Source organism: Branchiostoma floridae, chromosome 6 (genome assembly GCF_000003815.2).
Source record: "Branchiostoma floridae strain S238N-H82 chromosome 6, Bfl_VNyyK, whole genome shotgun sequence".
Taxonomy (NCBI): Eukaryota; Metazoa; Chordata; class Leptocardii; order Amphioxiformes; family Branchiostomatidae; genus Branchiostoma; species Branchiostoma floridae.
In genome coordinates this window covers 18,969,378-18,994,069 of record NC_049984.1, presented here as the reverse complement: position 1 = coordinate 18,994,069, position 24,692 = coordinate 18,969,378, and the positions used below count along the sequence as shown (strand labels likewise).

Here is a 24,692-nt window from a genome sequence, read left to right as displayed (position 1 = left end):
AAATGGGCAAAATGTGGCTGTAACTGTAACATCAAACCACAGAGGTAATGTAAAAAGCCTGGCCTGGCCTGTATGTGTTGACACATTAGTGTTGCAGTATATACATAAAGTACATAAAAGTAGGTACACCATTTTATGTGGGTACAGCTAGCTGTTAATGTTTCCCAGGCTTCAACATCAGAAAATGTGGCCATAGGGTGATACTGTAAATGCAGAAATGTTCGTGATGGATTTATGTTCACAGTTTTTGCGGTGACCACTTCACCGTGAACTTAAAACCACAGCGAACCTTTTTCCATTATAGTATGAGACCACAGTCTATGGCGCTACCATGAACTTAAAACCGCCGCGAACACTCCATTTTTCCGCCACCGCAAAAGTAAATCCCCGTGATATTAAATGCATTTACAGTATTTCATACTGGCTGTTAGCAAGCCAATATTAATGGCAAGAATCAGTCTTTAGACAAGCTTTGGTGTGGAGTTTCAACAGAAAGAGGTCCAGACCAATCTGAGTCAGCCCAATTAATGTGAGGTAGCATTAAGGTCTAGGGAAGAATGCTATGGGTGTCCCTGGTATGGAAAGCCCAAACCTCAACATGCTCACAGGGGACCACTATTGCCGGATGGTTCACATGATATACATATCCCAGCTACTTGTTTACTCCATTCAAATCAGTATGATTGAAGATGACATTCCAAAAGGAACTTTAGGGCAAATATTTTTATTGCAAAGTGTTATCCTTTTCAAAAGTGATTTTACCAGTACATTGTTATAATCATTACATATATCAATTAATATGCATCTTTTCTGTTTGGTTTTAGATTTGAAAAATTTTCAGAGGTTTTTGTCAGTCATTTTCATTGATTGATACTTTGTCATAATTGCATGTGAAGAAGTTCATGTATTACTAAGTTCATTGGCTTAATTTATGAGGTTTATTAGGTTGAAAGTGTATGTAATGTGTAGTTATATCTAGAGGGACACAATTTAATTTTGGGTCGTACCAAATATACAAACAAGAAACAATCTTCCAAAGAAGAAAAGAGCAGTCTTGGAGCATGGCCAATGCAGCATCGATGCACTAAAGATCTAACATCTATTATCATAATACCGGTACGTTTACGACGATTTCTCTAGCCATACTGATTTGACAAATTGTCAACGCATCATTTTCTCCAGTTACATGTTGCTGTTATAGGTTACCCTTGCCACTTCTTCTGTGTAACTTTTCTGCCACTCTTGTCCTGCTAAAAGCGTAATATTGTAATTGTAACACGCCGCGGAATTACACGGCGAACGGGCGCGTGGTTGGGAGGGGGTACAAAATACCGGTAGGAAGAAACACGGCACAATTAACTGCCGCTATGTACATTTATACATCCTCTGATGTTCCTTCCTTTTCTGTCAGTAAATGCATAAAACATAAACCTGCATGAGCATACAAAATGTCATGAGAAAACGGACGTATACTGTCAAGAATTTTCATTTAACTTCTGTCCGTCACAACCGCTATGACGTAACACTTCACTGCTAGCGTAGATATAAAAATGGCGGGAAAATGGCTGCGTACGTTCAATTTTGCCCATTCAGTCGTAGATCCGGGCTATTATGCAACGGTTCTTCACACTTTTACATGAGTTGTAGGTCACCAACAGAAATTCAAGATTGTTGTTGAATCATGTTCGTCTTGTGCCGTGAGCATGTGTAATTATGATCTATATAAATTTGGCAATGAATGTGACAGTGTGTTCGTCCCACGACGAGCTGCCTACCCCGAAATTTAAAAAAAAGTATACTGAAAACTTTTGGCCTTGTTGTCTTCGAATGCATTGTTATCAATGCTTTGTAAATGGTGTATTGGACACCTAGATGTCTGAAGTGTGCACAGCTCAGAAATAACTATTGTTGCATGTGTAGATCTCTTTAAGTTCCAGTATTTTTAATCTACCGGACGGGTATAAGTCTTACTACCGGTATTATGCCAATGCATGTTACTTCGCTTCGGAGAAGATCTGGTTGGATTCTGAGAATTGTTGTTGAATGTTGAAGTCTGGCTTTGGGGGCAGACCGGGTGAATGATGTCTGCGATGGTAAAGGTTAAAATGTCTGCTCGCAGTACAACGGATTACTCAAGGTCAAAGTTGATTTGTGTATCAAAGACTTAAAGTAATGTGAAGGATGTAAACTCTTCTGGTTTTGCAATATACATGTATATATATAATGTTTTAGATTAAATTCTGTGCAAAAAGCATTATGCTCATTGATGCGATTAGGTGTTTGCATACAAGCAATATGTATATAGTATACATTTTGCACATATACAAAAGTATTGAAGAGTAAAATCCAAGCATAAACATTGTGAAAATAAGATATTATTGGGTAACCTGTGTATGTTTCAGTTCGTATCAGGAAAAGTATTTGTATCAGCGCTGATCTGGTTATTAGGAATAGCAACCCATTTGTGGCCAAGATTTTTTAACTTGTACTGCAATTCATATGAACACTGCTAAAAAAGTTGTTAAATCATAATTATGATACAGTCAAACCTGTATTAGCGGCCACCTTTGCATAACGGCCACCTGCCCATAGTGGCCACTTTTTGTCGGTCCCTTGGATTCGTAATGATTAAGAAATAGGCTTAGCGGCCACCTGTCCAACGCGGCCACGGCCACACGATTTCCGGTCCCGCAGGTACAAAAACACTGCCGATTACGTCCACGCGGACCGCTGATCTATGTTTCGGCACGCGTTCGGCCATATACAGCTGCCGTATCGTCACCCTACGCCGGATTTAAAACCTCTTTGATTTATTTTCAAAACAAAACTTCGTAAACTGGCGCTACCAATACCCGCCGACAAGCGAGGTCATATAAGGTCAATAGACGACACCAATATTACAGAGGTAAATTGCGTTAAAGTTACGTTCTAATACACTATCGCTTAGGTTAATTTTTATCACAAAAACTTTCTAAATGAATTGTTACAAAGACAAAATGATATGAACTTCAGACTATGGTGGATTTTATTCTTACATTTATTAAGAGATAAGTCTAAAATGACGAGACTTTTCTTGTGAGTACCACATTAGCATAATGGGCGAACCTGACGTGTGAACGCGGGAGGGAACACACGGACGGCGAAGTATCAAAGGATACAAGACGAAAGATCAAAGAAATATGACGATACCGGTCTCTTCAGACAATATCAACTGTAGAACATTTAAAACTTTTTATAGCTTTTGTTTTCTTAATACATATAGTGTAAAATCATTGCAGTACATGTACAGTACTGTATTATGTGAATAAAGATCAGTGGGTACTAAAACCATGTGTAACTTATTGCTTGTGGTCAATTAATTAGCATATTCTCTATAGTGGCCACCTCTCTATAGTGGCCAATTTTGACCAGTCCCTTGAGTGGCCGCTATAGACAGGTTTGACTGTATACTGTAAATGCATTTAAGTTCGCGGGGATTTAATTTCGCGGTAGCGGGAAAAAGGACTTTTCGCGGTAGATTTAAGTTCGCGGTAACACCAAAGATTGCAGTCTAATACCATAATAGAAAAAATGTTCGCGGTGGTTTTAAGTTCACGGTAAAGTGGTCACCGCGAAAACCGCGAACATTAATCCACCGCGAACATTTCTGCATTTACAGTATTTTCATGTACCTCTTCTTTGGAGTTGACTTCCATTGTAGTTTTGTTGAATGCGATTGTTATTTGTATGACTTTTTTATCCATTAATTGCGATTCCTTTTTTTTGCATCATGACGGCTTGGGTATGAAGCATACATTTCATGTATATCATTTCATGTATAGCATTTTTTCTGCAGTCCTCATGCTGTGCATATTTGGCACAGTCAAAATTTGCCTGTGGAATAGAAGCATGTGCACGGAATTAAGCATCTTGTACTGACATTTCATTTGTTTGGAAAAGTCTGGGTAGACAGGCATTTTATTGCAACAATTGACAGTGACAGTGTGCTTCAAAATGTTGTAGATTGCATGATGCCTTTGTTTTTGTTTTTATTGTTTTTAAGGCCACACCAATTTAATTTCTTGGTTCACGGATTTTTTCATAAAAAATATGGAGCGAGAGGGCGAAATAAAAATAAAAATAAAAATTGTAAAATGGTTGGGGTAAAGGTAAGGGCTAATCCAAAACATAAAGAATAAAAAGTTTTCAGCTTGAAAAAAGTACGAAAACACTATTACTGTACAGTAACAGCACCTGTACCCACACTTTAAGGAGCTTATGATATAAATGCCAATTTGCTACACCAGAAAGTTAGTGAATGGTTTCATTAATGGTAGAAATTTGCTGAGTGGCAATTTTTTTTTTTTTTTTTTTTTTCCAAAAAATTGAATCCGTGAACCAAGAAATTATATTGGTGTGGCCTAAAACATCTTTGCAAGTTTCTGCATGTAACATTGTTATATCGACTCTCATAATTCCACTGGGTGCCACAATACTGCTTTTTAAGGTAGTGAGTGTAAAGAGCCCCAGTAGAAATAGGATGGTACCCAGGCTAGTACTGTAAATGCATTTAACTTTTAAGTTCGCTGGGATTTAATGTTGTGTTAGCGGAGAAAGGTAGCTTTCTTTATACCATGTTAATGCATCCTCTATCACTATGTTTTCTTTGCAGTGGACCTAAGAGAAGTAAAGGAGATTCGTTCCAGTAAGCAGTCCCGGGACTTCGAGCGTTTTGTGGATGAAGCCAAGAAGTTTAAGGAGTCCCAGTGTTTTGTGATCTGCTACGGCACTGACTTCAGGATGAAGTTTCTATCACTTGTTGGTGAGTTGAAAAGTCAGATTCTATGATAGTTTGTCTTATTCTATGCAACAAGGAACAAGTGTAACTTGTGTACTTCCTAGGTGAGAAAGTCATGCAACAAACACACTGTCGATGCTGTGGAGATGGCTTTGTGTAAGTTATGACTTAGTCAGGTATTACAGGTACCGTACTGGCCAACCTAAGTTCCAGGGTTGTGTGAAAAACGAGACTGCAATGGTTATGCTTCTCAGGGTGGCACTAAGGCACGATCTAGACACGGTTTTTCCCGATATCGGCTACTAGATGGAACTGCAATATCGCCATAAAGATACAGGCAGAATTTCTCCCGAAAGGTCCAGACCATTCGCCCGATAGCTTAGCAGGGGTCCCCAATAGCTTAGCAGGGGTCCCCGACAGCTTCTGCGCGCGTGTAGACACTGTAGATGTGTCCAAACTTCTGGAAGGCTCATTAGCATACAACGCGGGCTCATTAAGCTATATAGCTGTTTATGACTACAAGCGCCAGGGGTGTCCCGCGGCCAACGTTCCAGATCCCTCCCGACATCTCCACAGATATCGGCAAAAACTATGTATAGATTGGGCCTAAATTGCTGTCCAACAAGCAAAAGGAACACTGGGGACAAGCAATGGCACAGAGAAGGACAATAGGGCAAAAAATTGCAGAGATGGGTTGGAGATGGGAGAGGTTGCAACAATGAACTGTAGAAGACTATCATAATAATAACCCACCTAATAAGTGCTAAGCACTGACATGTGGTGAGGATGATAGATAATAAGCAAGGACACACAGTCAAGCAGGGTTTAACTTTCAGTGATGATGTACATGATATTTATTTGACAGATGACACATTTTAATTTCAATTTTCTAGCAATCAGTCCAGAGGAACAGAGCCTGTGGGTTCGGGGGATCAGATATCTAATAGACAACACCAGGAAGTCACCATGGCCACTTCAAGCAGAAAGGTACAGAACTTTTATTTATGTAACATCATGAAGTCTGATAAGGTATATTGAAAACAAAATAGGATTATTGTGGAATTTGTTATGGATTATACAGTAATGATTATGTTAAGGAAATATCTTTGTTTTTCCAAATGCGGCGACATGTAACTGGACATATCACGTATGTAAGAATTTGTTTGTTTCAGATGGCTACGGAAGGAGTTCTATGACATGGACAGAAACAGGACTAATACGTAAGTTTATGACTTTGCATATAGCCAGTCAAACCTGGTCTACCGACCACCTGTGCATAACGACCCACTGTCCACTACGACCGCCGAAAAGCGGTCCCTTGAATTTTCCCATAGACGTAAGCATTAACATTTCTGTATATGACGACCACTGTCCAACGGGACCACGACCACCACTAAAGGCGACCGCACGTTACCTAAACACTGCCAAAACGACCGCGGCATGTGATTTTGTCACGCTACTTTAATGTTCACGGCGAAAAATGAGCGTAATTACCACAAATTATTTACCGCTATGCCCCCTCCCATTCTCATTACTTCTGGATCGGCACTTCACTCTACAAATTTTCGGTGGCTTCGTGATGAGAATCTCAGGCTAAAATGCCATTATATCCAGGGAGCAGACATGAAAGCGTTTAGTTTCACCAGGCTTTTCGAAGATAAACTAAAAAAAACGCATTTTCTGTCATAATAAAACATCTGACTCGCTGTTCTTCCCGAGAAATACGTATTTTGCACAGCGCGGTTCTGAATCGCGGCGTCTGCAGGTCGGAAATACGCACCTCTGATTGGTTGAAACCACCAAAACAACAACAACTGCATGTATAATGCCGGGGAATCCCCGGCGATCTCGCGCTCTGATTGGTTGGAGCGGTGCATCATGGGAACTTTGCTGCCAGCTCGACGCCATCTTGTTTCAAAGACTTACGTTTTAAAACGCTAAAGAACGCTATTTTCCACGATTACGTAGCACCATCCTAGTTGAAAATGCATAATCCAAAGAATTTTTCGTGGAAACATGTGTTAATATGTGAATTTATGGTGTCTCTAGCGTAATTTTGGGTTTCGATGCAGCCGTAAAGTGTGCTGAGAGTTAGCGTGGGTTTCCAAAATATACCCCGAAAATAATGTCGCATTTTTCACGTCACACAAAAACAAAACTCCCGCAAAGAAGAAGTCTGCAACATTTTCTGATCATAGCGATTACGTTTTGGGTAGAAATGTTCGTCGATGTGCACGATGTGCCGGCGTGCAGCTGCGTGATACCTCAGTTACAGAATATTTGTTGTCACATTAGGGCCGCGGTATGAGAAAAAATTATGCCGGCACGGCACGGCACGCTGCAAAAAGCCGGACGAATTACCAGCGTTTTTCTTTTTCAAATTATTCTCATAATATATCTATTATAAATATCATTACAAATATAATACTTTTTAATACGAAGAATAACATAAGTATACGTAATTTTAGCATTATATAACATCGTGTTATCTTGTAAATAATAAGAAAGACAAATGCGTTTCATGCATAAATTATCGATGTTCTGACTTGTCAGTTTCTTTACTGCCGCCACGTTGTTTTCTATATAAAGACCACCTATGTATGAAGACCACTTTTGCTGGGTCCCTTGAGTGGTCTTCTTATACAGGTTTGACTGTAGCCACTTCCCATCATATATCATCCAAACGTAGAGAATGCTGTTGTGAATTTTTCATGTCCTTGCATGGTTTAGAAATGGCAGGTTTCTTGTTACATGTACTTAAGATACAAAAAGTAACATGCATTGGCATAATACCGGTAGTAAGACTTATACCGGTAGATTAAAAATACTGGAACTTAAAGAGATCGACACATGCAACAATAGTTATTTCTGAGCTGTGCACACTTCAGACATCTAGGTGTCCAATACATCATTTACAAAGCATCGATAACAATGTATTCGAAGACAACAAGTCCAAAAGTTTTCAGTACCTTTTTCGGGGTAGGCAGCTCGTCGTGGGACGAACACACTGTCACATTCATTGCCAAATTTATAGATCATAATTACACATGCTCACGGCACAAGACGAACATGATTCAACAACAATCTTGAATTTCTGTTGGTGACCTACAACTCATGTAAAAGTGTGAAGAACCGTTGCATAATAGCCCGGATCTACGACTGAATGGGCAAAATTGAACGTACGCAGCCATTTTCCCGCCATTTTTATATCTACGCTAGCAGTGAAGTGTTACGTCATAGCGGTTGTGACGGACAGGAGTTAAAGGAAAATTCTTGACAGTATACGTCCGTTTTCTCATGACATTTTGTATGCTCAAGCAGGTTTATGTTTTATGCATTTACTGACAGAAAAGGAAGGAACATCAGAGGATGTATAAATGTACATAGCGGCAGTTAATTGTGCCGTGTTTCTTCCTACCGGTATTTTTTACCCCCTCCCAACCACGCGGCCGTTCGCCGTGTAATTCCGCGGCGTGTTACAATTACAATATTACGCTTTTAGCAAGACAAGAGTGGCAGAAAAGTTACACAGAAGAAGTGGCAAGGGTAACCTATAACAGCAACATGTAACTGGAGAAAATGATGCGTTGACAATTTGTCAAATCAGTATGGCTAGAGAAATCGTCGTAAACGTACCGGTATTATGATAATAGATGTTATAGCAATAACAAGTCAAACATACCTGTATCGCCAAACATACGGTAACAGGAATGGAGGGATTTGAAATTGTGCAGGTGTTGTGTCTCAATCACACGATGTTGAGTCATTGTCCTTTCATAACCTACTCTTGATGTCATTGAGTTTTTGTGTGAATGTCTTTCTTATGTTTTACAGAGTAACCTTGAAGGACATTATGGCATTCCTTCCCAAGGTCAACCAGAAAGTGAGCAATAAGAAGGAGCTCAAGGAAGAATTCCAGGTGAATGACTGGCTAGGATTTGTCTGAAAGAGCTTCAAGTTGGAGCTCACTTTTGCTCAATTTCCTTTAGGCCACACCAATTTAATTTCTTGGTTCACGGATTCGCTCACTCCTATTCTTTGGAAAAAAATAAATAAATTACCACTCATCAAATTTTCACCATTAATGAAGCCATTCACCAACTTTCTGGTGTAGCAAATTGGCTTTTATATTATAAGCTCCTTAAAGTGTGGGTATTATTATTAAAGTTATATTTTTCATTCATGAAGAATGGGACAAACATAAAAACTGACACTACTTTAAATTTGTAATTTTCAACAAACAGGTGCTGTTACTGTACAGTAATAGTGTTTTTGTACTTTTTTCAAGCTGAAAACTTTTTATTCTTTATGTTTTGGATTAGCCCTTACCTTTACCCCAACCATTTTACAATTTCTATTTTTTTTATTTCGCCCTCTCGCTCCATATTTTTTATGAAAAAATCCGTGAACCAAGAAATTAAATTGGTGTGTCCTTACAATGTCGTTGCACCGATTTACTAGTTGCTAATTTAAGTCTGATAACAAGTGGATTTTTTTTTATATTTTCCTTCCAGAAAGTGGACACTGTGAACAAGTCAGAAATATCGTTTGAACAGTTCAAACCCCTCTACTACAATCTCATCCACAGAAAAGAGGTACACACATACGTCATGTTATTTCCTCTTTTGTGTAATTATATAATGTACAATGTAACATACATTCGCATAATTCCACCAGGTGCCATTATACTGCCACCTCAAAAAACGTTGTTATAGAGGCCTTCTCAAGATTGTCTTCAACACCTAAGTATCTGAATTGTATTACATTTAGGATATTTAATATTCGGTGTTCAAGACAATCTTGGGAAGACCTCTATACTAACGTTTTTTGAGGTGGCGGTATTATGGCACCTGGTGGAATTATGATAGTCGATGTTATGTTACGTGATAACAAGTTCAATGTTTGAAGCCTCACATGTATTCCATCTCAGTGAAGCAAACTATTGTCAAAATTTCAATTTTAGATCGAAGACAAGGTCTCGGGATGCATTAGCGATAGGTATGGAGCTTTTTTTATCATATCTCTCATATTTTTGTTATATATTATATTTCTTAACATCACTTGGTGGTTGCTGAAGGTTATATGGATTGCTAGTTCAAGGATATGAGTAAGAATGTTTTGATAAAGACATTACAATTGTCTCGTTAATATACTTTTTTTTACTCCATCCTTAGTGGAACAGTGACCATGGTAGCTTTTCAGAAGTTTATATCTGAAGAACAAAGGGTGAGTGGCATGTTTATGTAAAATGTCCTGGTTGATATAGGATACTGACAATGCATCATTGGTGGCCATCATCGCGAACACAAAACGTGAGGTTAGAGTGTAGATATGGTTAGATCAGTGTCATGTCAAAGTCAAAAGTGGACTAAGCATCCTTGCTAAGTAACCAGTAATTTAGTGGTTCCAACTGGCATTTCATAGAGGCGCTGTGTTTTCAATGACAGTATGAGACTACATTACAGTACTGTGAATGCATTTAAGTTAGCGGGATGGTGCTACCGCAAACTCAAAACCACCGCTACAGAGAACTTAAATCCCCGCAGACTTAAATGCATTTGCAGTAACGCTAGTTCACATTTATCCGTTGGGTAACCTATATCTGTTGCTTTTAAAAACAGGGTATTTGGGGTTATCACGTTGATGGACGTTGGTTTAAAATTTCAATATTTTCTGTACATTGCAGTTTAAAACTGCCACCCGTCGAATTGATGTGCCTAAATACACTGTTTTGCCAAACAACGGATATAGGTTACCCCGCGGATAAAGGTGAACTAGCATTACTCCATTTCCGTCTACCAGTGGTGACTAATTGTGAAATGGTGTACCTCAGACCTTGGCAACTTCATCAGTTCTGTGAGCTATCGAGTGTATTCTGAATGCACAAGAAGCTACTTGGTCCTTATGCTCTTACTCTTTCAATGTCATGGTGCTATTTACACTACAGGCAGCTAGTGAAGGTACAGCCACCAGTGCCCTCCAGTTGGAAGAGTATGTAAAGAGATACTTAGATGACCCCTTGAGACAGGCAGTGGAACCATACTTCACTGCACAAGAGGTAAGACTATAAATACAATATATCTGGATACTTTATGTGTAGTTTGTCACATATATTACAAACTGTCATCAGTGCTGATAGAACATTGAAGATATGAAATAAAAATTTTGTAAGGTTTCATCAGTGTTCTAGCCAGCCTTAATTTTTTTTCCATGCTTGGAAATCCTGTTGAGCGCAGAAGGTGCGAAGATCCTAGGGGGTTCTGGGAGCATGTTCCCCCTTAAAAGTTTGAAACCAAGACCCTCTGAAACATTATTTCCTGCATTTTGAGGGGCAGATTTTTCTTGAATGTAGACTCTGAGTGGTTCAATGGGACATATCCTCACATGCCAATTTTGTCCATCATAGAAGATGGAATGGGCAAAATTTTATGTCCGTTCCCAGCAGCAAAATTTTGTCAATGGACAAAAGGACGGATGCTGGCTAGAACCCTGGGTTTGATGCTATTTTTATATAGGAAGGGTCTTATAGGCATGCATTTTAGCATTCATTGTAACAGTCATTTGGTTTGTCTTGCGTCCTCTGAATGATTGATGTTCCTCAGTTCCTAGAATACCTGTTTTCCCGAGAGAACTCCATCTTCAATGAAGCAAAGGAGAAAGAGGTTCACATGAACATGGACCTGCCCTTCTCCAACTACTGGATAGCCTCCTCCCATAACACGTATGTCTGTTGTATTCTTCTGAGTATTAAATATTATCGTAACCTACTGATCGATGAATACTGCAAATGTACTTAAGTTTGCGAGGATTTAGTTTTGTAGTAAGAGAAAGATGGAGTGTTCGCGGCGATTTTAAGTTCGTGTAAGCGTCATCCCGCAAGCCCGAAGGCATTTTCAGTACTTTACTGTTGTCACATACCGTTGTAATCTTTGGAATATGTAACTGAGGCCCTTAGCAATGAAGAAAAAAATGCAGCTTAGTAAACCATATTAATGGCTGTGATTATAAGATAACTTGGTAAATATTCTATGACTTATTTTTTGTATTACCTGGACCAAAGCAGATGCCAAGGTTTCTAAATTTACCCTAAGTTATTTGAAGTACAAGTAACATTTGAGAGCACAGTATTACATAACATGTACATGTGTACTATCAACTATTAAGATAAAACCCTCTTGTATTGCATTGTTTCTATGCCATGTAATGCCAGCTTTTTTCAAAAGCACTTGTTTTGTTTGCTGTACAGGTATTTAACTGGTGACCAATTCAGCAGTGATTCGTCAGTGGAATCCTACATTCAGGTCTTACGTAAGGGCTGCAGATGTGTGGAACGTAAGTGTGCCTGTATACATGATAAGTGCTATATTGTTATTGGGTGGGCCGACTACGCTCTCTTCGCAGTCGGGCTGAATTGCGAGTTTACAATAGGCGTTGCTAAATTGCAAGGGTCTGGAGCGAGCTACCATTTGGCGCCACTTAGGTGACCTCAGGACGATTATCGCAAGTGTCTGGAGCGAGCTGCCATTCGGTGCCACTCAGGTGACCTCAGTACGACTGTAATTGCCCCAGGTGCGACCATGGGACTGGCTTTTGAACAGCTCACAACGAGAAGAACCCCTACTCTTTTTGATAAGTGTGGTGGGATCTTTAACGTGCTCGAGGTGTGTCTGTCCTCAAACACGGACCTCAATTTAACATCCTATCCGACAGACGACTCTAACTGAAGCTAGGTACTCATTTTCACCTGAGGAAAGTTGTATAAAGTGCCCTTCCCAAGGGCACAAGATCGGCGACACCTCAATGGTTTCGAACCCGTTACCTCTGGCTCAAACTCATTACCGATTGCGCCACACGATACCAAAGAATTCCTGTACTAGTTTATCATTGCTTTGTGTTTACTAGTTTAATTTGCCATATTTATGTCATCGTTGATTCAATGTAATTATTTATTCATTTGTTCATTCAGCTGACAATTGTTGATTGTAATTAAACACAAAGTTTTCTTAATTTTTCTGTGGTATTTTAGTGGATTGCTGGGACGGTCCTGATGGCATCCCTGTGATCTACCATGGCCACACCCTCACCAGCAAGATCAAGTTTCTGGACGTCATCAGAGCAGTACGGGATCACGCTTTTGACGTCTCCGAGTAAGTCAACAAACATTTTCCTTGTATCCGTTTGTGTTTGGTATTTGTGTAAGTTAACACAAACCTCCTAGCACACCTGAGCCCCGTAATTGAGTGTAAGTCTAAGTCCAAGCTGTTAAAACTGTGTGATGTTAAGACCAAAAGTTAAGCTCGAAAGTGACTTAAAGTTTTGTATAGTTTGTGTTAGGTATTTGTTTAAGTTTAAACAGACCTCCTAGCACACCTGAGCCCTGTAACTTTAAGTCCAAGCTTTGGTTAGAACTGTGGAGACCACTGTGTAGATCAAAAGCGTCTTTACATAATGGTGGCGAAGGTGCAAATTTAGCCATTGACATAATTTCACCTGGTGCCATGATAAACATTGTTATACACATGTACAGGCCTTCTCAAAATGGTCTCAAACACCTAAATATGTGAAATGTATATATATTGGGATTACTGATGCTACATTGATATAGGTCTTAAGATTGCCTTTAAATTCATGTATTTTTCTATTGTTGTAGAATGATGGCACCCGGTAGAATTATGAGAATTGATGTTATTTATCATGACTTTGGTTTTAAGCTGCATGTAAGTAGGTTATTACTGTCGAATCATTTGTAAGGGTTTCATGATGCTTGAATTATTTTAAAGATTCTTTTGCCAGGCATTAGCAATTTTTCAACTGTACTGTACATCGTACATGTTCTATTTCAGGTATGCAGTCATCCTGTCCATAGAAAACCACTGTAATATAGCCCAGCAGAGAACCATGGCAACTCTGCTGAAGGAAACCTTTGGAGGTCAGTACTTAGTCTAGTGTGTGAGGTATAACAGTTTTCAGCTTTCAGTGGAAAGAAAAAACACATTCATTTGATATTGTATCTATAAATCCCGCATTATCTGTCAATAGAATTTGTATCAGCCTGCCTCAAAAGGATTTTAACTAGTTTTTGAAGGGTTTTGATTTTGAATAAAAGAAGTGATATTAATCCTCTTCAGGCAAAACCAAATTTATTTGTTGCTTCTAGGATTTTATTAGAAAAAATTGGGTTGATGACAGGTTAAAGAAATAAAAATAATTTTTTTCAAAATGTCAGGGGTCAAGAAAAAGGCTTAAATAACACAAAAAACAACAGAGTTTAATGGCACGTTTTATACAATGAATTGATTTATTACTAATGTTCTGAATGAAAGGTATTGTTTTTATACTGAAATTATGTGTATGTGGCTCTGAATGACAATATAGCAAAATCTGTTATTTTCTTTCATTTATTTTTATATTTTGAAAATGAAAAAAATGGACAGGTGAATCCGAGAAGCAACAACAAAAATTGGTGTGGCCTCAGTGGTAAAAATGTCAGAACACAATTTGTTGATGAAAGTGATATGATAAGTGTATTTTGAAAAGTATTACTTCATATTCAGAAATGCTCCTGACCCAGCCTGTGGATCCCAATGCCATGGAGCTGCCCTCCCCCAATCAACTGAAGAGGAAAATTATCATCAAGGTGAGTACAATTTTGTATACAGAGTTTTATGTGTGAAGAGTTAAAACACAGTCTAAGCGGAAGGAAATATATAGTTACTGAAATAGAAAAAGTGCAGTATTCAACCATACATGTACTGGTATCTAACGCTAGTTCACCTTTATCTGCAGGGAACCTATATCCGTTGTTTTACAAAATGGTATTTAGGGATATCAGGTACACAGGCAGTTCAATTGGCAACATCTTCAAGATATTGCAGTTATGTCCAAATTTTTTTTAAAACAATGGATATAGGTTACCCATCAGAAAAATGTGACCTAGCATTACAAGCATAATTATAACACAAGAAATTTAGAGAAACAAAATGCATCATGTGGGTCATTTTTACACCATTTTTTTACACAAAGTACCATTTTTAGCAGGCCCCTACCACAGAGAAAATGCCACAAGTACAAGTAGTTGTGTAAAACTATATTAGCCCACTGATGGTCCTGATTCAGTGTTGTTCTTCATTTTGGTGAATTAGGGATTTTGACATGACTGTTGTATTCACTGTTCATCAACTTTTGTATCATTTCATCCAACAGCACAAAAAGCTCCCTGACGGCAGTGATGACACCAGGACATCTGCCAGTAACTCCCTTGAGGAAGGTAAATCATAATTGTGTTTTAGCCCTCTTATGCTTAGATTTATATGACATGAACTTCACATGAACATGACAATATTGTCAGTCCTTGCCTGTACAGGTTATTTTTTTGCATGATACAGTATACAAAAATGTTGTTGCCATGATAGGGACATAGCCTCATGAAGCCTATTTATCATGATACAAATGTACTCTTTGTAACCATTAGCATCTACATGTATAGTATTTGCTAGCAGCTGTATTTGTATACAGTTGGTACTAAAACTAGTCTACATGTGAGTGTTGCTCTTCATGTATAGACCCTGTGAAGGAAAGTACCAGAAAAGCTCTGTTGGTATTAAAACTACTTTTTACAATCCCTTACTTTTGTTTTAGATCCTCATGTAAGTCCAATTGCATGGTATTTTTGTTGTCCTTTACTTATTAATTCTAATTCCTTGAACTGTGGTTTCTTCCCCTCCTTACTGATATAAGAATGTCAGAATAGATAGAAGTATACTGATAAGTATAATGATAATAATAACTGCATCCACTTACATATATGTATAATGTGTATTTTGGGGCCTTTACAACTAGAACTAATGAGGAGTATGGTCATGCTAGTTCACAATTATTTTATTTTCATTTCATATTGTGTCTCGTGTTTGGCCAGATGAAGGTATGATTATGTTTCAAGCTGGTGAACCCTTCTTTTGTCTGCCTTGTTGTTAATCTTCCAGGGCTTTAAGGACTTCTTATGCAATGGAATGCATCACCGTCTCTTAGAACATCCATGAAATATTTTGTTAAGTTCCTCCTAACAGACATTCCCTTGTTATTAACTGTTTAACATAATAATAAGTTCATATACAGTATATGCTTCTAATGCATGATAGAGCTACCATTGTCTCACCATGTGTTTTCTTTTCAGAATCAAATGTGTCTCAGAGTTGTAGCAAATGTTTGACACAAAGTTTTTTTGTGACACAGGGAGGGAGGGAGACCTGAGCAATGCTCTGAAAAATGGGATCCTGCTGCTGGAAGATCGTGTGGATCGAGTGAGTATTTTAAGTGGTTAGCCGCCTTGCCTCTGGAACTAGAAGCCGTGAGTGCGATTCCAGCTGTGTCACTCACAGGACACCAGAAAGGGTTGCAGTCCTTAGGATGGGACATTAAGCCATGGTCCACTGTTCATTGCATTTGTCGAAAAGAGCTAGCTGGTAAATACTGTACATAGTATCTGTCCTCTCTGTCACGACCAGTAGAAGACTAGCTCTTCAGTCAGCTAAAACTGGATTGAGATCACTTTCCTTTTCCTAGCCTTCCAAAATGCTCTTAGAGCAGTTTTCAATGGCATATTGGTTGTGTTGCCAACCACAAGACAAAAATACATGTAGATGGCAAGCAGCCATTAAAATCCTCATGTTGAATGCATGTGCCATTGCAAAAATGGAAACCAGCAGGCAAAAATGTGCATATGAAATAAGTGACTTTCTCCCTCTTTTACAGACGTGGAGCGCCCATTTCTTTAACCTGACGCCGAGACAGCTGTCCTACACTGAGGAGCAGGAGCGGAGGGTGGTGGAGGATGATGATGATGATGATGAAGAAGAGGATGAGGACCAGGTGCCCGAGGTGAGCTTTACGTGCTCCATAGCTTCTAGAGTTTCATATATTGGACTGATAAGAAATGAAGTAGTGAGGAGATTTATTGTATGGCCAGGTGCAGCCCTACATCACTTTAGGGAAGCTAACGACAGCTCGAGCCAACAGATTGTGACAAGTACTTTTTAATGTGACCACCTACAATGGGAACAAGATGACGGCCTAGCACCATGAGGTGTGACCTTAGGGTCATGACCTATATAATGTATTGCATAATACTAGTAAATATTTGTTTGTTTGTTTGTTTGAACCTTTATTTATTCATGAAAGCTCAAATCGGCCTGCAGGCCGCTTTTCATTGAGGTCATGAGGGAAGAGGCAAGGGTCAGACAAAGTATATAACAGAGATAAAGTTACATCGTTTTGAGTCCTTATATCAACATATGTATATATATGGTGGCGCTATGGTAAGGTTTCATCAATGTTGAACTTTTAAGTGAGTGTATTCTAACAACAGCAATACTGAAAATAATCTCATCATTAATGTTGTATTAAATGATGGAGCCCACAAATAGATTTGACATGGAAGTTGACACTAACCTGGGTACCATCCGGATAGCAGTTTGCTTTGACAGTTATTATACATTATATACAGTCGCTTCTCTGCTATTCTATCTGGGAACCTTGACACCTCTGACGTCTGGAATCCTCCAATTTTTGGACGAGGGTGCTGATTGGTCCCCACAAATGAGTGAATTAATGAATGGGTTCAAATGCTTCTTCGAACATGCATTCCAACACCCAAGACACCCTCTGTCCCCTTGCAGGAGGGCCTGTTGTCATCGAACGAGCGCTCTAGATCCCCTTCCTTAATTCGCTCATTAACTGACGTCACCACCAAAAGGTTTGAACATACACTTCCCAGACGGGTAGCAGAAGTGACCATAGGAGCAAACTACTACACAGATGATACCCAGGCTTAGTTGACACCAGGCCAAAGAAAAGTCTACAACTCTAACCTCCCCTCCTGCAGGATATCCCAATCCAGGAGCTCCACTTCAGTGAGCCATGGTTCTATGGTAAGGTGGCAGGAGGGAGGAAGCAGGCAGACAAACTGCTGAGGGAGTACGTCAAGACTAAGAGCTCGCCTGACGGCTGCTTCCTGGTCAGGGACAGCGACACCTTCGTCGGAGACTTCTCTCTGACTTTCTGGTAAGAAAAGTTATGCTGTTGTACATGATGTATGATGCTTCCTCTACAGTTGAATTAGAAAATACCTTTTGTTTCCTATTCAGGGCTCGAAATACTGGGTAAAATTGGAGCTGTACACCCAATTTTTTTCTGTGGGTGCATTGGTGCATTCAAATATTATCATGGGTATAGGAATGTAAAGACATCAAAGTACACTAAATATATATACCATATTCTTGACATCTAAGTGTTAGAAAGAAAGTAAAATGTCTGTCATAGTACCTGTTTAAGAATTTAAAGTTGTTCTAAACTTTAAATTCGAAAGCTGATCCCAAAAATAATGGCAATGAATATTTCTTTAGAAACATACAATGTATACCGTAAAAAAATGTATACCATAGCATATTGAAATTGCATTATTATTGTAATTATGGTATTCCATTGACAACTTACATGTATTAGTTTTGTGTAGGCAGTGACACTACATGTAGCCATATAAGATATAATGTTACTAATTGTTGTGATTGATATCTTTCATGTTTGAGCTGCTGTCAGTGCAATTAGATATAAGCCTACTTTGTGTGTGCAACCATTAACAGGAGCCCATTTACCCAACCACAGGAAGTCAAGTCGCCCCAACCACTGCCGTATCCGCTCCAAACAGGACCAGGGAAAGGCCTTGTTCTATCTCATAGACAACATGCCGTTGACAGTCTCTACAGGTATCCCTATAGATATAATCCCAAATGTATTGAGTTTCAACTGCAGTGCTATTTTTCTTATAGAACAAGTAATGTAGAAATGCAGTTGAGTTTCAATACCTGAAAACACTTATTGTCATATTGCTTTTATAGGGCTGGGATGTTTTGAGTATGCTTCAATGTTTATGTAAATAATAGCTCTTTATGATACCAAATATCCTGTAACTGAATAATGCCCTTGGTATTCCATAGAACTATTGAGGCAAAATTTGGCTTAAGTTTGCACACATTCTATACAGTCTCCAAAAGGACCTTTTCCTCGTCAGAAGTTTTCAATAACTTTGACCCTGATACTAAATAATTGGTGCCTAATAACGTTCTTGTATCCACTACCAGCATGGTGACATACTACCGCCAGTATCCGCTGAAGGCTAATGACTTTGAGCTAGTCCTGACGGATCCCGTGGAACCACCACACAGCCATGTTGGTAAGGACTGGTACAACTGCCCACTCAGTCGCGCCCAGGCAGAGGAAATGCTGAAGCGAGTCCGGAAGGACGGAGCCTTCCTGGTGCGAAAGAGCGAGACGGACTCAGAGTCCTACGCAATTTCTTTCAGGTGATTATAATAATATAATTATTTCAAAACAGTAAGTGATAATGAATGAATTAATGAAGACCATTATTATACATATGTACCACTGGGTTAAGAACAGCTTGCAACAAAAAGAAAGTTGACAGATACATGAAATATTTACTATGTCAACCAACACAAGAATCATATCACAGATCTACTAATTGAGTTCGACTTCTTCTTGCTTCTTTGTGTTATTGAAAATTTAGGAACAGTTTTTACAATCAAAGAGAGACTTGAGAGGTTTGCCTAAATTCATAAGGAATACGAATTTGTATTACTCAGATGTATGAAGTGGGGGAAACTTTGTAACAGGTTCTCTCAGTCTATAAAGATAATGAATCATTGTGACTAAACCTGATTTTATTTGAAGTTTGTGGTCAGGTTTTTTGGTATCCAATGACACAAAAGAAGAGGCTAATCAATTTGAATGGCTCGCGAGGAACGTAAAGTATATTTTGACACTTTCAGGGCGGAAGGAAAGATCAAGCATTGCAGGATCAAGCAGGACGGTCGACTGTTTGTCATCGGGACGGCACAGTTCGAGAGTCTCATCAAGCTTGTCAACTACTACAAGGAGAACGCCCTGTACAGGAGAATGAAGCTACGCTATGCAGTCAATGAAGAAGTTGTCAGAAATGTGGGACAGGTAGGTGAAAAATCCTAAGTATTACCTAACCTTTTTAGTTTCTGTATGTTGTGTGGGCTTCTTTTAAGTCAAGACTAAACAAAAATTGCCTGTGAATTACATGTAACATCAATTGTTATGATTAAATCAGTTGCCCTAAGGCCACCACATTGAAATAAGTTGTTATAGAGGTCTTCTCAAAATTTTCTTGAACAGCTGTAAAATCTGATTGCCAACCACTGGGATTATTAATCCTGTGGTAGCAGATCCTTTCAACTTTCAACACAGTTTCTCTCATGTGGCAGTCTTAGGATAGCTGGCAGAATTACAAGAATTGGTGTATATTGTGAAAAACGTAAGGGGTTTTTGATTGCGAGACTGTTACATGTAAATGAAATAATTTTTTGGTAAAATGTTTGTTCAGGAACCAGAGGAGGAGGCTATCTACAGTGGCCCTGATATCTACATGGAGCCCAACCTGTTCATGTCCAGCGTGGCAGTGCAGGCTCTGTATGACTACCGCGCACAGAGGGACGATGAGCTGTCCTTCTGTAAACATGCCATCATCTACAATGTACTCAAACAGGTCAGAACTAGACACAAAGATACATAAACTGTACGATTTCTTAACTTACCACTAAGCATGTTTCATTAAACTCCGGGCTGGTAGCCATGGAATGTTGATGGATTTACACAAAGACTATATCTTAAAGGTAGTCAGTGTCAAAATATTCTTTCTTTTTGTGAATGTCATGGTCATTGTATCAGAAATTCAAACTGGCCTGTCAATTTGTCCTGGAGGAATGTTGATAGATTTAACACTAAACTACTCAGTGTCAAAATATTCTTCCTTTTCCAGAATGCCATGGTCATTGTATCCAAAATTAAAACAGGGCTGTTAATATTTTCTTCTAAGTAATTCAAGGGACTAGATGAAGATTCAAGTGGAAGGGAAGCTGGATTGGATACTATTAGATAAATTTGCTGGCCTCTCCTGAACCATTTTGCAGTAGGGTAAAAAGAATAGAAGATATGAACATGTTATTGTTGGGCAACAGGATGGAGGCTGGTGGCGAGGGATGTACGGAGGTGTACGGGAGCACAAGTGGTTCCCCTCCAACTATGTTGAAGAGATGGACCAGAAACAGAGCAGCATTGAGGAGAACCCACTGGGCAGTCTACAGCAAGGGGTCATTGACATTCAGTGTGAGTATCGGGCTTGTGTATCTGTATCTGTATCTATATAGCCACTATAACCGCCCTTCGGCATAACACAACAGCTTCAAAAAAGGTGGGACAGAAATGTGGGACAGGTAGATGAAACATCCTGCAGTTTCAATCTTTAAGTATTGCGTAACTTAGGTGGTTTGTGTATGTTGGTAGACTAAGTGTGAATGGTTGTGTATGAAGATCCAAAAAATTGTTCACCTGTAGCATGTCTATTGAAAAGTTCAGACTCGTATGTCAGCAAAACTATGCTGTGGGGGTGATTAGAGGTAAGAAATGAAGAAAATGATGCATTATTAAAGGATTAGCATGAAAGCTGACAAATTTGTGTCCTTTCCTGAAGTTTCTAAATTGTTCCTGTATCCTGCAGCCTGCACAGTGGACCTCCTACAGGGAGGGAAGGGTGATCAAAGGTGGGTCTTTCGCATCATCACGCCCATGAACGAGCGACCTCTGGAGATCGCAGCAAGGTCAGAGGAGGAAATGCACGAGTGGGTCGACACCATCCGAGATGCCGCTCGTATGGCGGTGGTCCAAGCTGTCGAGGACAAAGACCTGGAGAGACGAAAACGTATCGCTCGGGAACTGTCCGACCTTGTCGTATACTGCCGGTCGGTTTCCTATGAGGAAGGCAGGCGGGGCCAGTACTACGAGATGTCCTCGTTCCCTGAGACCAAGATGGAGAAGATGGCTGTGAAGGGGAAGGCACCTATGCTGCTGGAGTACAACCATCACCAGTTGAGCAGGATCTACCCCAAGGGGCAGCGGATCGACTCCTCAAACTATGACCCCATGCCGCTGTGGTCGGTGGGCTGTCAACTGGTGGCGCTCAACTACCAGACGCCAGACCGTCCCATGCAGCTGAACGAAGCCATGTTTCAGCAGAACGGCCGCAGCGGGTACATCCTTCAAGCTGATTGCATGCGGGACCCCGTATACGACCCCTTTGTCCGTAGTACGCTGAGGGGGGTAGACCCAATCACTGTGACTCTCACCATCTTTGGTGGCCGCCATTTGCCAAAGGCGGGTCGAGGCATCGCCAGCCCCTTTGTGGAGGTGGAGGTTATCGGAGCGGAGTATGACAACAGCAAGTTCAAGACTGAGACAGTTAGCGACAACGGCCTCAACCCGTTGTGGACCAAGGCAGAGTGCGAGTTTGATGTGGCCAATCCAGACATAGCATTCCTACGGTTTGTCGTGCAAGACGAGGACATGTTTGGTGATCCCAACTTCCTAGGCCAGGCCACTTACCCAGTCAAGTCTCTCAGGAGGGGGTTCCGGTCCGTGCCTCTGAACAACGGCCACAATGAGGAGATAGAGATGTCCAGCTTGCTGGTCTACATCGACATCTGCAATGCAAGGGTATGAAAGGGGTTTTTACTGGGCTATGGGAGATTTTTTTGCTTGTAGCGTGATAGAGTGTCTTATGTGTTTGATGATGTAATGTTTTGTGTGTAATGATAATACAGTTACTTGGGGCTGTCCTGTAGACCTTGATGAGGGACACATGTGGAACTAGATACATTTTTACCCTCAAGCTTTACTTCCACCTGTGATCTTTCTAAATGCTGTGGTCTTGTCAAATTTGAGTAGCTCTACTGGTCACACCCCCTTTCCACTAGGACAGTGCTCACACCATGCTCTCTCTGCGACCAAAAATTTGACAGATCACTCAACGAATTACATAGAAAAGAAACCAATTTCATAACACTTTGTGTGTTTTGTCCTCTCAGTCACACTTTCACATGCTGTATGATATACTGTACCCAATATGAAATCAAAGGTTACACATACAATGTATCCTATTTAGGTTGCAGTGAGAGCGCATCGCGATCGCCATCTAGTGGAAAGGGGGACTTAATGATTTGTGGTAGATTTGGGAAAGTGATGAGTGTATCTATGGATCCAATCCATTACAGTTGAATATTTTGGAAAGTACCCAATCTTTACAGCACCCTTCATACGGTTCATGTGATGAATCTTTCTTTGTATCCTGTTCAGGAGGATGATGATGAAGACATCTACAACAACATTGTCACCCTACGAGACAAGACCCAGATCCTGTTTGACAAGGTCAACAACATCGGACGGGACCACACCAGCCCCGAGGAGCAGAACAAGTACATGGCTGAGCTCAGGCACACGGAGGAGGAACTCTTAAAACTCAATGAGCAGCGACGAGCGAGGAGGTAATCGTGTGGTCCTTGGTCAGGGTTGGACAAGTCCACTAGCCCGATTGTCCCAGCAAGCACATTTTTCCATGAGTGAGATTTTGATATCCTTGTAACTTTTCACAGTTACATGTATGGCATTAAACATTGTTCAACACAGAAAAATGGAGGCAATGTTAAAAGAATGCTGTTGCTGGAAATGAAAATGCATAGAAAAACTTTTTTATTTACTTGCCCCATAGAACAAATGAACTTCAGAAAATTTGTCCAACCCTGATGGTGATGTACATAATTATGTAGGTCTCTATCAAAGCGACATGTTTTGACAGCATTTGCTGGCGTATATTCATCAACGAGGTCAAGTAGAAGTAGTTGAACTCGTTGAACTGGTGGTAGAACTAGCATGTAGGTGCAATTCACAGTCTAACTCTGAGACCTTGTCCAGTTGTTTTATTTAATAATGTATTGTATACACATGTACCTGTTGTAAATTATCAGCAAGAATGCATGTAGTGCTGTAGTGTGTGTTACCAGAACAGCGGGGTAAATCACTGACCGATTTTGTTTCTCCACAGGAACAAGAGCAGACGGGGAGCGATAGCTGGGATCACCAACCACAGACACATGGCAGCCAAGAAGACACCCAGCTCTGCCAGCACCTCTTCCCTCAAGTCCCTCAGGCACTGAGGGGGGAGGGGGGCAGGGTTGCTTCAACCAACACGGAACAATACAACTCTCGGAGAAGTTATGCTGCCTTGTACAGAGCAAACTTGGCCTTTCACTGCTTAAACTACTCGTGGATCATAGCATGGTGTTGGGAATTTGTGACGGTTGTGGCATTTTGCCAGCCTTGTACATGTAGTACCTACGGTAAGGTAACATCTAATGCGTGGAAAAGAAGGACTCATTGGGCGTTGATAGTTTATGCCAAGTTTTTCTCTGGTGATAGGTTGGGAGAAGTTTCCACAGTACAGGCCTATCTATTGTGTCCCTGTGATATTGGGGAGAAACTGAGGTTTGAATACCCTCCTTGTTGTATAACAAGAGAATGCTAGAACATCAGTTCAGTTCAGAACATAAAGCATACCATGTACAAGTGAATACAGCTAGCTACACAATGCATTACGATTGTGGGCTTAGCCATGAAAGTTCTTTTGATCATTGTCAGAATTTTAAAGTGTCCTTCTGAAATAATATTATGCATTGAGCCAAAAGCGTAAAACAAAAGAAGTTGTCAAATGCACATGCCTCTGCAGAAAGTAAGCCAAACAGCAAGAGGATATTATATGGGAACAATGTAATTTATGGTATAGTCAGAAAACATTTTATTCTGGGCTTCATAAAGGGTTTTATATGCTTGTGGTCTATTTGCAATGTAGCCTGACTAAAATTGCGCACCTAATGGCCGGCCCTACAATTGCCGCCGCCCTAGAAGAGGAGGGGGTCATTAACCCCAGCCAGCGAGAGCTTGTGTAAACACAGGCTACTTCGCAATGCTAATAAAAGGGAGCCTGTGA

At 40.1% G+C, this 24,692-nt stretch overlaps 1 protein-coding gene across 1 annotated transcript in view; it reads left to right on the top strand.

Moving 5' to 3' along the window:
* LOC118417806 (1-phosphatidylinositol 4,5-bisphosphate phosphodiesterase gamma-1-like) overlaps positions 1–23,927 on the top strand; it is a 30,476-nt gene extending 6,549 nt beyond the window's left edge. The window contains 27 exon segments of the mRNA XM_035823539.1: positions 4,652–4,801; positions 5,671–5,764; positions 5,950–5,997; positions 8,612–8,696; positions 9,292–9,372; positions 9,741–9,775; positions 9,952–10,003; positions 10,725–10,835; positions 11,380–11,498; positions 12,024–12,109; positions 12,804–12,924; positions 13,621–13,706; positions 14,332–14,414; positions 14,981–15,044; positions 15,693–15,698; positions 16,010–16,077; positions 16,529–16,654; positions 17,658–17,836; positions 18,437–18,513; positions 18,516–18,537; positions 18,913–19,134; positions 19,621–19,798; positions 20,202–20,363; positions 20,836–20,983; positions 21,375–22,366; positions 23,006–23,193; positions 23,751–23,927. Coding sequence (XP_035679432.1) covers positions 4,652–4,801; positions 5,671–5,764; positions 5,950–5,997; positions 8,612–8,696; positions 9,292–9,372; positions 9,741–9,775; positions 9,952–10,003; positions 10,725–10,835; positions 11,380–11,498; positions 12,024–12,109; positions 12,804–12,924; positions 13,621–13,706; positions 14,332–14,414; positions 14,981–15,044; positions 15,693–15,698; positions 16,010–16,077; positions 16,529–16,654; positions 17,658–17,836; positions 18,437–18,513; positions 18,516–18,537; positions 18,913–19,134; positions 19,621–19,798; positions 20,202–20,363; positions 20,836–20,983; positions 21,375–22,366; positions 23,006–23,193; positions 23,751–23,862 — 3,695 coding nt within the window. The 3' untranslated portion in view covers positions 23,863–23,927.
* The last annotated feature ends 765 nt before the right edge of the window (positions 23,928–24,692 follow it).